General features: G+C 51.6%; 1 protein-coding gene across 5 annotated transcripts in view; it reads right to left on the bottom strand.

Annotated features, from left to right (window-relative positions):
• The window catches only part of Acly (ATP citrate lyase), a 43,142-nt gene extending 31,170 nt beyond the window's left edge, over positions 1-11,972 (bottom strand). For 2 of the 5 annotated variants that reach the window (XM_060386713.1, XM_060386715.1), the window contains exons 1-8: positions 11,767-11,972; positions 7,276-7,457; positions 5,958-6,080; positions 4,306-4,368; positions 3,648-3,838; positions 3,121-3,200; positions 1,217-1,347; positions 350-468 (exon numbers count right to left, since the gene is read on the bottom strand). In XM_060386713.1, the coding sequence (XP_060242696.1) occupies positions 350-468; positions 1,217-1,347; positions 3,121-3,200; positions 3,648-3,838; positions 4,306-4,368; positions 5,958-6,080; positions 7,276-7,434 (866 nt within the window). In that variant the 5' untranslated portion in view covers positions 7,435-7,457; positions 11,767-11,972. Of the gene's footprint in view, positions 1-349; positions 469-1,216; positions 1,348-3,120; positions 3,201-3,647; positions 3,839-4,305; positions 4,369-5,957; positions 6,081-7,275; positions 7,462-11,109; positions 11,651-11,766 lie in introns of those variants that run through there. The other 3 variants (XM_060386716.1, XM_060386717.1, XM_060386714.1) reach the window with 2 other exon arrangements.
• Between the last annotated feature and the right edge of the window lie 364 nt (positions 11,973-12,336).

The following is a 12,336-nucleotide window of genomic DNA, read 5'->3' as shown; positions in this document are numbered from 1 at the left end:
ATTAAAACACACAAGGAGGACAGAGTAAGGTGTTCTCCAACCTCCTGAGTAGCTTGTACTTTTTAGTGTATGTTTGTATTTGTTAACTGTCTATGAAGCACCCATCATCGGTTATAAAAGCAAGCATAAAATGAGATTACTTGTAAGTAAGTAAGTGTGCAGCAGACACCCTGTTCAGGGCAGGTGGTCCTACAGCCATTTGAAGCTCTCAAGGACGTCACTGCTTTCATCTGTCCTGCAAGCTCCTAACCACACACAGGTGAGAAACTAGGGACTCCAGGCAAGCCATGCATGGGCACTAAGTGGGTGAACATAGCTGGCAACCATCTGCATCCCTCCTTCTTGTCACCTGTACACAACGGAGGCGCCACCCCCAGCAACCATGGTCCAGATCCGCCCCTTGGGGTTCAGCAAGGTCAGCTTCAAGCTCGCCCCACTTTTGGCATCCAGGTCGGCAATGTAGGCTTCCTGGGGACCAGAGAACCACAGGTGGCCTTTTAAGCAACCCTCCCTAATCCCAAGACCACAGATCTCTATCTGAAGGTACATTAAAAGATTATTCAATCACTATAGTGGGGTGGGGGATAGGGAACTGTGTAAGGCCCTGGGCCCAGGACAAAATATTATAAATCTTTAAAGTGCCAAAACCACCCACACCCTGGAAACAAATTACTCAAGTCCATTCCCTGACTTCAAGTCCTTGGTCCTCTGCCCAAATCCAGATCCCACTACGTCCCGCTGCATCCACTGCACTGTCCACACCAGCTCCCACATCCTTGTCCATTCCCCAGCCCTCTTCCTTCCTCCAGCCTGGCTAGATGATTTCACAGAAGGCCTGATCCTGCTGGGAGGACCTCTCAGAGGATGGAGTGGGAAGCAGCAATTAAAATTCTCAGCCAGTGGCCAAGAAAAGAGCCTTCCTGTCAGGGTCGAGGAGAGCTACTTGGAATGATCAAGAAGCAACAAATCAAGTCAGGAGCCCAGGGAGGCTGACTGAGAGCGATGTCTAAAAGGGTTTCTGGCTAGGATTCAGAGACTTGGCTGATTTCCATCCCGACCCCCAACCTCGCTGGGATTTTAAGAAAATTAAATGGCTCTCCATCTTTCTTTTCCTGCCAAATCCAGAGCCAGGATGGGGACCAAATGATGATCTAGGATTGGTCACACTGTCGCCTAGGCCCCATCACCCTCCATCTCTTCCTCAAACCTGCCTCACCTCTGGATATGCCTCACGCCCAAAGGGGGGAGGGAACTCTATATCCCCCCACTTGACTTTGCAGATGTAGTCAGCAGTGGCGTCCACCTTGGCTGCCAAGTCAAGGATGTAGACGCCATCTTTGGTCACCACTAGGAGAAAAGTTAAAGTAGTGTCAGATGCCAACTCTAAGGTGAGGCAACCATCCAAACCACCCTCCAGGTGTACCCCCAAGCATGCTCATGCATACCTAATAACCATAAATCAGAATATAGACCTTTTGGAGACACAGTTTGACACAGCACAAAGAAAAAAAATCCTCTCAAAACATTCCCCACCCACTGACCTTCTGTTTGTTGCCAAAGCAAGTTTTGGACATCTTCATAAAATGCCATACTCCCTGCTTTAAATACTCAAGCACTGGCCTACTCATAGCCCTGCCCTTAAAAAAAGACAAAAACAAACAAAACAAAAACCGCCTCTGTTTTCTGGAGGTGACAGTACGTGGGAAAGACCCTAGTTTCAATCCTTTATACCAAATAATATATTAAAAAATAAATGAGGGGCTGGTGAGATGGATCAGTGTGCACAGGTACTTGCTGGCTGGTGAGACAGAGCAGTGTGTAAAAGTACTTGCCTCCAAGCCATACAGTAGGAGTGGAGAACAGACTCAAATAGGTCCTGCTCTCACCCTCCAAATGCACAGGTGTGCACATTTGCATGTGTGCATACACACATGCACCCACACGGCAAATAAGCAAATGTACAAAATATACACACACTAAATAGGGGCTGACAGATGGCTCGGCAGTTACGAGAGCTTGCTGCTCTTCCAGAGGATATGAATTCAAGTCCCAGAACCCGTGCATAGGGGCAGCTCACAACGGCTTGCAACTCCAACCATCAGACTCACTTTTCTGGCCACTACAGGTACATACGGCATACACAGACACACAGACATATACACAAATAAAAATGTCCAAACATTTAAAATTAATTTAAGTAATAAAACTATTGAAGTGGGTATGGGAGCGCAGGCAGAGGAGGACCAGAAATTCAAGGTCATCCTCCGCTATATGGTGAGTGAGTTTGAGGCTGGTGTGGACTAAACTAGACCCTATCTCAAAACAACAACACCCAAAACAACAAAAACCCCTGCTGGTGTAGGTCTTAGGTTCAAACCCCGGTATCACCACTAGTACCACACACACTCCTGCACCACTGCTCTCAGAAGCCCTAGGTGTATCTGGGCTTCTGTGGCCTAGCTAGGAAAGTCAGTGTTTGGTGCAAGGTACCCCAGAGCGCTCTGGGCCCCAGGCCAGCACATTCATCTGCAATGCCTCACTAAGCATCCATATTTCTCCTCAGGCCATTTAGCTAATTAAGTTAGCATACAGCCATCTGGCCCATTAGAGGGGCTGCATTCTCAACTGGAATTTGGTAATTCCCCTCTTCTTGGACTTTGCCCTAAAAAGCCTAGCCAAAATCTACCAGGCCATCTGCCTCCTTCACAGCTTGAGAGCCTACAGCTAGCTCTTCTTGGTGTTAGGGTTAGTAAATGATTGACCAACTCCCTGAGAGGGGGGCCTAGTGAGGCCTCCAGGTACCCGCAGGATCAGAGCAGAGCCTGGGAGCCTAACCTGCAGGCAGGAACAACAATGCAATAAATAGACAACCAATGCCAGGACAAATTAAGGCCAAAGAAAGAAGCTGGAGTTCGTTAAGATATGAATAAATTATAGTCTGGGAGCTCGGAAACAAGGGGTGACACTGGAGACCACTCCTTATGGGAAACACCTTGGGTACCCACAGAAGTTTTTTACTGCCTCTGTCACGAGAGCTCAGCCTCTCTGGACACCAAGGCCAGGGTTACTGTAGACATGGGGGCCCATCTCCATCCCACCCCAGCAAACAAAGCTTGTTACCAAGGGGGTTGATCTCCAAGTAGGTGAAGTACAGATCCTCGTAGAAATTGAACAGGCCAGAGATGAAGCTGGCCAGGACTCTAGAAGGGAGAGAGAAAGAGAGCCAGTTAACATAGCAGCGCAGGAAGGACGGGGCACCCTGGCTCCCCTTCCTACCCCCTTTCCTACAGCAATCTCACTGTCACTGACAGCCAGCCCTACCTCTCCACTCCTGACCCTTTCCCCCACCCCCTGCTCCCTGGATGTCACTCTTCAAACACTGAGGCGGAAAGAAGCTGTCAAGCTCAAGAGCTGGAGGAGGTGCCAGACAGACAGGGGCAAGAAGGTGAGGGATGAGGATGGCATATTGCAGACAGATTGCAAGCCAGCACCCTCCCTGCACATGTGGCTCCCTTCCCCAGGACAAAGCTGTGGAGGCCCACTCTACATTCTCTCTCCTGTACCCAGAACCCAGTGCATTGGTCTCCTGTGTCATATTGGACTTCTTGTCCCCAGTCGTGCCCACAGCATCCCTCTCAGAACTCAACTCTTTCTTGTCTTCAGGGGCATGGACCAGCAGGTGTCTCTTGATGTCCTCAGCATTCAGCTTTTCATCTACACCCACAAGAAGCTTCTGGGCTTTGGCGTCCACATCGCCCACATCCACACCCCCTTCATGGTGGAACAGGACGTAGTCTCCTTCCCGGGTGGCATAGATGCATACATAGAACTCCTCCGTCTTGCAAGTAAAGACAGCACAAACCTGGTAAGGGTGCTCAACTGGCAGGGTGGGTCAGAAGGTCTCAGCCAGGAGTGGAAGCACCCCCTGTGGTCTCATTTCTAAACACTAATACAAAGTATTCACGCTGGAGAGCTCTGTTTGCCACCTTCTGCTAGGGGACAAGAAAGGCCAAGGCCTCAACCTCCTTAGCTGAGTCACATGGTCTCATCCGGGGGAAGGGTCCTGCCTTCAAGTCCTTTTTATCCCAATAATAGGAGGTCCCCTCTGTTACCTGCTCTAGGTCCGTTTTGCTGCAAATGAAGATGTATTGCTCATAATTTTCTCCAGCCCTTTGACCAGTCTTTGGAGATCCTGGTCCCCGTGCTTTCCCCCTTGGGACCTTACCCTCCCCTTTCATCACGTTAGGAGAGCGATTACAAAGCTGAAGGAGGAAGAAGGATCTAGCTCATCACTGCCTTACATACCTGACTATGGGGGACAAAGGGTTCAATCAGAAAGTTCTTGAGGAAGCCTTTGGCCTTGCCGACCTAAGGAGAAATTGAGGGAGATGCAGCTTAGATGTGAGCATGGCATATTCTTCACGAAGGCAGGACCCAAGCACTATCACCACACCTGGCAAAGAGATTTCTCCAGAAGTCAGGACAGTGGGTCACAGATGAACTTAAGTTCTCAGGAGACTTCCTCCTCATATCTTTACTTTTACTTAGGTTTGGGAAAGGGGGCAGGAATGGGTGCACATCACAATGTGTGGAATCAGAGGGTAACTCTGAGGGTTCTCTCCCGTGTACACCCCAAGGATCAAAAATGGGCCATCAGGTCTGGTAGCAAGCGCCTGCCCACTGATCAACCTCACTGGCCCAGGCAGTAGAGCAGGCAGGTGGGAAGGCACACTACTTTATTTGCCCTGAGGTACACACAGTGACCCAGCCTGAGGACATGAGTCCAGGCCTGAGGGGCAGGAGAGAGAACAGCCAGAGGTTGATTAGGTAAAATATTCCCTCTTGTATTTCCTGGCTGAAAACAACAGGCCTACAGAGCTAATCAGCTTGAGTGGGTCCCTGGCAGCAGCAGATTTGAGACAGCCCTCATCCCAAGCCCCCCGCCTGCCCTGCCTGTGCGTCATTGCTGAGTCAGGGACCAGACAGTGATCCATCAGAGGTAATGAGCCGCTCCAGCCAGGTCTGACACTGCTGCCAGCTCAGATGTCCGTGACATCTCCCTCCCATCAGCTCACTAGGAGGGGAGCATCATGTGCTCCCTGGGGATACTGTTCAGCACCCAGCCCCCACCGTACTCTCCCCAGGAGTCCGGGAACCCAAAGGTGAGATTTCCTTATCCCTCGACTCACAGCTTCAAAGATCCATCTTACCCACAAGAGACTAGGAAACAAATGGAACGAGATGCTCTGAGGGAGCCCAAGATGGAGGACGGCATCTGCAATACCACCTCCCAGAGCAGCCAGAGAAAAGGGCAGCTCATCTCTGACCCATGCCTAACCCAGACAGGGACCAGTATCTGCAGAATTCTGTGCCAAGTAGATAGGCACACATCCTTCCCAGGCTAAGCCAAGCCTCGGAACCACTCCCCTCACCCCCTTCTCCATCTCTCTTGGAGAGTGAGAAAAAGAAACAGTTTTACCACCGAGCATTGCTTAGCCACTTCTCATCCTAGCTCTCATCTTCATAGCTGAGAGTTATCGCTGGGCTGGGAGAACTGAAGTTAGTCTTCAGCATTAATAACTGCCTCCATCCATGGCTCCCCACCTTGCCTAATGGTTCTGCAGCTCCCTTTTTCATCTTGTTTTAATCCACCCTCTTGGTAAGCACGTCATCCCAGACTCCCACAACTTTATTTGGAAACTGGAGAGCAAGTCTCCTCTCCATGTTGGTTGATGGTCAGCTTCTCACTGCCTAATTGTTCCGGGGTTACAACTGTAGTACACCTTATCTGAAACAGTATCGGGTGGACCAATGAGGAAGCTGGGCTGCAGCCAGGGTAGTCCCACACCCCATCCTTCTCCGTTGCTATGTGACTGGTTAGGGAGAGCCATAGTTTGGTTGATCTGGAGGTCACCATGTTGTTAGTTACTACCCTGACCCCCTACACCAAGACTCACGGTGGCCTCATGTCCCAGTCGAGGTTTCAGCCAGGATTTGACTCCATCCAGAGTGAGGTTGACCCCAACTAGGCCAAGCTTTCCTCGACGTTTGATCAACTGGTCTGGCTTGACTACCAAGCTCTGGAATGAAAAGGGTTGGAGCTTAGAGTGAGGAAGGAAAAGGTGGTACCGGAAGTGAAGTCGCGTGGCTTTCGATCACCCTGCTTCCAAATCTAACTCACAGTTGTCCATCAGGGCCACTTTCCTGTCCTGGAGCGTTCCTCACCTACTCCAGGAAACAGGCAGGATAAGCCTGACAGAGAAGACGCTCAGTAAACATCTGCTGAATAAGTGATCTCTTACCTTCCCCATGTGGAGTATTAGCTATTTCATCCAACCACATTCAAAATACGGACCAGTCCTTGTATTCCAAGACTGAGGATAGAGCCTTGGGGTGACAAAGGCCCTTTGGAGATAATCTGACCAACCCCATCCCTGTTTAAATCCTAACCACAACAGGCCAAGCAATCAGTCCCTGACTCCAGTACCAAAATATTGACTACCTTCCCAGCTGCGTCTGAAAGGGGGGAGAAAAACATTATAAGGCTTTGTCTGGGTCTGCCAAAGAAGTCTAAGGGCTTCCCAAAGCCATCCCAAATATGCTATGAGGTGATCTTAAGAGCTTCTACTCCAGGCTGGTGGTCTCCGCAGTGAGCCATCGGCCATTTCCATGAACTATGAGGTCCTACTTCTTTATTTATTTTTATGTGCACAAGTGCCTTGCCTGCATGAATGCAGAAGAGGACATCAGAGCACCTGGAACTGGAGTTACAGATGGCTGTGAGCTGCCACATGGAAGCTGAAAACCAAACCTTAACGGTCAAGCCATCTCTCTAGTCTCAAGGTCCCACTTCATAATCGTCCTGAGATGCTCCATTTTGGGGAAGGGCGGTATAAGCTTTTTTTTTTTTTCTTTTTAAACTGAGCACCTATCTACTGCTAGACAGCACACAAAATGCTTCCTGGATGTTCTTGCTAATCCTTACAGCTCATAAAGTGTTATCCTTATTTGACAGATGGGGAACCTAACTCAAGAGAAGAGAAATGGCTTGCCCTAGGCCACACGGTTCATAAAGGGAGAGGTGTGATTTGGATACCAGTCTGTCTGGTTCCGAGCACATATGATGGGCTCACAGCAAACTCGAGACCCTGCTCGGCCAGCTGCAGACACACAGCCTAATGTGCAATCATGTAACTCCTTGGGACACCTCCAAATGCTTTCTCCTCCTCAGAGCCTGGGCTGGAAGGAAGGGCCTAGGGTGCGGGCAGAGCTCACCTGGCTGAGTAGCCAGGGGTGGTCCTGCAGCAGACGAGCCCAGTCTGTGTCAGGAGTAACCCGGGCATACTTGAACCGGTTCTGGATGGCTGAGGTGGTACAGATGTACTTGTAAAGGAGTTCTTTGCCCGTCTGCTCTGAAATTGCCTTGGCTGACATGGCTGCAGAGGGACCTGGTTTACCTGTGAGGGGAAGAGGAACTGGTCAGTTGGGGCAGGAAGGTCGAGGCACTTATCTTCCACAGCAAGTTGGATCTCCTCTTGATGCACCCAAACAATTAAGGTAGATCTTGGCTTTTCTCAAAAGAAAGAAAAAGGGCAATCCTGGCAGGAAAGAACGGAAGATATCATCAGAGCAGCTTCATCATCAGAGGTATAGATCTAGACCCAGAGGTGAAGGAATGATAGAAAATTATGAAGGAGGCGCCATTTATGGTAGTGTATTCCTATAATCCCATCACCTGGAAGGTCGAAGGAGGAGAGTCACAAGGTCAAGGCCAGCCTGGGCCATATGAGATCCTGTTTCAGAAAGGAAGAGAGGGAGCATCGGAAGAAGGTAAAGAAGGAAGAAAGGAGGGAAGGAGAAAGGAGGGGAAGAAGGGAGGAGGGAGGGAGAGGAGGAGAAAGACAAGGAGAACAGAAGAACAAGTGCAGCTCCTCTGGAACTCTTGGCTTGACCTTAACCTTGTCTCTACTCCCTCCGGGCAAACTAGTAGCCACAACCACGGTCAGCCCTGAGCAAAAGGCAGATCAAAGGGGAAGCTAAGAACTCCAAGGGTTTGATCCAAATGTGAATGCTGTTCTCTGAGGTGAGTTTGGACACTGAACTACTCTTTAGGCCCTCTGACCTGTGAAGAACCCTGCTGGAATTGCACGAACTGACCTTGTTTTCTCCCCAGGTTTCATTCCCTTCTCAGCCTGACTCACTCACATAAATCCCCTATCCCCCAACAAACTACAGGCCCTGGTGGAGTGGGAGGAAGGAGAGGTACCTTAAAGCTCTTTTCTCCTAGGACACTAGACTCCCACCTCAAAGTACACAGCAGTCACAGGGCAGGGAACTATGACCTACAGATCATCCCGGCCACCCCACTGAGTCATCCTACTTAGCTGTTAGCTTGGAGCAAAACCCACTAAGAAAAACAGAGGCCTCCCTGGGGACCACCCTGCACTAGTCATTCCGTAACCGCGCCAGAACTGGGAAGGCAGAAGCCATCTTGGGTGACTTGTGTACAGAAACTCCTCATAGGAGCTGGGAGCATAGCTCAGTGGCAGAGTGCTTGTCCAGCATGCATCAGGCCCTGGGTTTGGTCCCAGCACTGTAAGAAATAACTCATCTCGGTGAGCACATCAGTTCCACTAAGATTCATAATCCACTTTCTTAAATGAGGAATCAATGTTCAGAGGGAGGGAGTGAACTTGCCCATGAAGCCCGACTCACCAGGAGGACTTGGGCCCTAGCACTCTTACACCCGAGTCTCTGGAGGAAATAGCCACTATAGCCTAACAGGAAGACCATCCATCTCTCCCAAGACTGACCCCCTTGATGTAGGAGAGTCTACGATGAGAATCCTCTTATCCTTCCTGCCCACCACCTTGTCAGACACACCCACTCTCCCCTAAAGCAGCCTGTGGAGGACACTGAGAAGAGATGGAGAAAGGGAACCTGGTCGTGCATTACCAAGAACCTGCCTAGATCCTGTCTCTCCCAGAGGGCCAGAATGGAAGCTGTTCAATTTGCTGGGGAGAGGAAAGTCAGGTATACATAAAAAGGGTGAGTTATGGAGCTCACCGCTGACACATCCAGGAAGGTTGGTCTCCTCTCCTAGCCCAGGGAAGCAAGTGTCACCACCACACTGAACTCTCCTACTAGCAGGCCATGCTGGAGAGGCTTCAGGTGCTAATCCTGACTGGGCTGCCTCCCTCTTGTCTCTCTAACTCACCACAAAGGGCACACTCAGCTTGAGACCTGGCCCAAAGTAAGTAGCTGGAAGGGGGCTTCTCCTGGGGTGGCCTGTGACTCCGTCCGGATTTGTTTCCAAAGGAGACGCCCCAACCAGCCCCACTGCCCCAGAGTCCTCCACCCCCACCCACTCCAGCTCCATTTCCCAACCTTCTTGACTAAGACCAGAAAAACTGGTCCTGAAATCGAATGGGCACACCCCAACCCCCCCCTCCCAAACAGAGCGAAGCCCAGGGCACATTAATCAGAAAGAGGAGGGGGCGGCATTGACCACTTTCAGCCATTCATACCCCTTCAACAAACAGGACCACGTACTCCAAGAAAAAGGAAGCCCCTGGGCCCAGCCAACTCAGAGGTCTCACACTGACCCAAGGGTGTCAATAGTCCCCAGAATTTCATACCTCCCTAAACAGACCCAAGACCCAAGGGAAGGCTGAGGGGGAGAAGAACAACCTTAGGAAACAAAGGAAATCACAACTTCCTTGCTTCTCGGCTCTAAGAGTCCATCTCCAGGAGACTCCATGAGGGAGATGGGTGGGGTCAGGAGACAAAATAACAGGGAGATGATACAGGAAAGATCTGCCAGTCTACCAAAACGAGACATGCCACCAGAGAACCGTGGCTTAGCTGGGAAGGTTGAGACAAAACTCATAGAATAACTGGAGGAAGGGCCTGGCTTCTCCCCAGTGTGGCTCATACATCCAGGGAGGCCTCCATGGAGATCAATCAAAACGCCAACCATCGATTCATTGCTCTCCAGAGCAATGGCTCTTTGAGGTCTCATAGTCTTTTCAGAATCTGAAAAGCCTGAGGGAAGTACGCACATACTCACACGTGTGAAAACTTTTGTTCTTAGTAACAATGAGAGAAAGCACATCCAAATCCGGGACTGGACACACACACATAAACACACACAGCCAAGTCTTTAGCTGCCATTCTCAGCAGCTGACTATGCTGTCAAACTGGTGATGGATAGCTTCCCAGCAGAGCTGAGACCCCAGAAACTGTTACCTGTTTAACAATGGCTTGCAAACTTTTCAGGGGGAACCATGCCCAAGTATCTGAACACACACTCCCGTCCATACATGTACATATGTAAACGCACACATACACAAATTCTCTCTCTCTCTCTCTCTCAAGGGACCTTTTGAGTTGAATGGGCTATTTTCTGCAGTGAGTGACCCAGGACTGAATTCACTCACAGAGGCCCTGGGAGCAACCCACAGGGAAGGATGAATGAATGAAGCCTGTTCTCTAAAAAGGCTCCTCTGGGACACCGCGGTAGACAGGAGCTACTGAGGATGTTTCTTAGGGTCGACAAAACACTCTCACATTAAGGGCTGGGGGTGGGGGCAACGATAAGCAAGCAAGCAATCCCTATAGCAAAGGAAAGGGACAGAATTCTCTTGAGTATTTCCTGCTGCTGCAGGCAGTGTGTGAATGGAGATTAAAAACAGCAGCTACTCTGTCTTCAAGGCCTCCCTTTACCAACCCCCGCCCCGAGTGTTTAAGCAGCTTTCTAAGAGGTGGAAATGATCCTTCGAGGCAGTTATCTCTGAACATTAAAGAAACCTTCTCTCGACATTAAAGAAACCCGAGAAACAGGGTGAGATACTGAGCAAAGTTAAACAGACAGGATAGGATGGCAGACTGTCCTTCAGCGCTTTCCAAAATCTTGCCAGGAGGACCCCCACATGGCAGACCTCCAAGACTGAAGAAAGCAGCATGGTCTGGAGACCGGACCTCTGCCAGGCCTGACAGGAGGAAGAGGATAGCATCCTTTGCGCGCGCGCGCACACACACACACACACACACACACACACACACGGGCGCGTGCCCGCACCACCAGATACACACACCCCAGGAGCTTGCCTTGTCCAGACTCCTCGGCAGTCCGACCATCTGTTGTTTGGGGGCTGGACCGGTGGGGAGCTCCTTAGCAGGAATGGCCAATCCAGCCAAGTTCTCGCGGCAAGGCCTCAGGCACCCTGAAGCAGCACAGCCCGCGTGGCCAGGGCCCACTCCCTCCACTTCGACACAGAGCTTAATGCATTCACCACAGAACTAATAAAACGGGCCTCCTTGAGTCCAGCTTGTGAGCGACCGGTGTAAGGCGAATAGCCACCGCCATCTCTACTACCCGCCCGGCATCCGGTGGGGAGCCCGAATGGGGCCCAGTAAGTGTCCCAAAAAAGCCCGGGGAGACTCAAGAGCTGGCCATGGGTGGAGCTGAGGAGAGACAGGAGGCGCGCAAAGGCGATCCGGAGGAGGGAAGAGAGGCAAGGTCGGACGCAAGCATGTGCAAACTCCAAGGAACTAGAAAAGGGTTGGGAAGGATAGACACGCGGCCAGCGGCCCGGGAGAAGGCTACCGTAAAGCTGAGACCCGCACAAAACTTCCAAGCAGGTGCAGGGAGCGCGCGGGAGCGCCCAGCCAGCGAGCCGGGAGGTGGTTCCGGGTTGGGGCAGGGAAGCAGGAAGCTTCTCGGGGACTGGGGGTCGCGACCGCGCGCACAGCTGCGGCACTCACCTCTTCGAGAAAGCCTGAGAGCGGCTCTGTGTCCGCAAGCCCCAGATCACCCGAACTCCCAGGATCGCTCCAGCCGCCTGCAGCTGCCCGGGATCCGGCTTTTGTCCCGGCCCAAGCGGGCTCCTCCCCGCCCCCATCAGCTCACAGGCCGAGCGGCCCTGCGATTGGGCACACGCGTTCCCTAGCCTGAGCTCCAGGCTCCTCCCCATTCGCTGTTGCGGTGGCCCCGCCCTCAGATGTGACCCGGGGCTGATGGGACTTGTAGTCCCGGAATTCGGCGGGGCGGAGGCGGGGCTGTGGGCGGGGCCTCGGATGGGGAGATGGGCCGGGCGGCTCTAGGAGGAGAACCTACGAGACAGGGGGCTGTGGCCTGATCGCTTCAGGGGCAGGGCCGGCTAGCCAGCGGGTAGCTAAGGGAGGGGGTTCTTGGCCTGAATAGCAGCAGCACTTCTTTCAGGACCTGGCGTCCCCTTTCCTCTCTCCCATGGGAGCAACTGACGTTTTTATCCCAGGAGCTTACAAGTCTCCACTCCAAACCCAGTGTGTTAGACCTGCTTTTGAAAGCAATGT

The sequence above is a fragment of the Meriones unguiculatus genome, chromosome 7 (genome assembly GCF_030254825.1).
Source record: "Meriones unguiculatus strain TT.TT164.6M chromosome 7, Bangor_MerUng_6.1, whole genome shotgun sequence".
In the NCBI taxonomy this organism is placed as follows: Eukaryota; Metazoa; Chordata; class Mammalia; order Rodentia; family Muridae; genus Meriones; species Meriones unguiculatus.
Note: the sequence above shows the minus strand (reverse complement) of the source record. Positions and strands in the feature narration are given on the sequence as shown.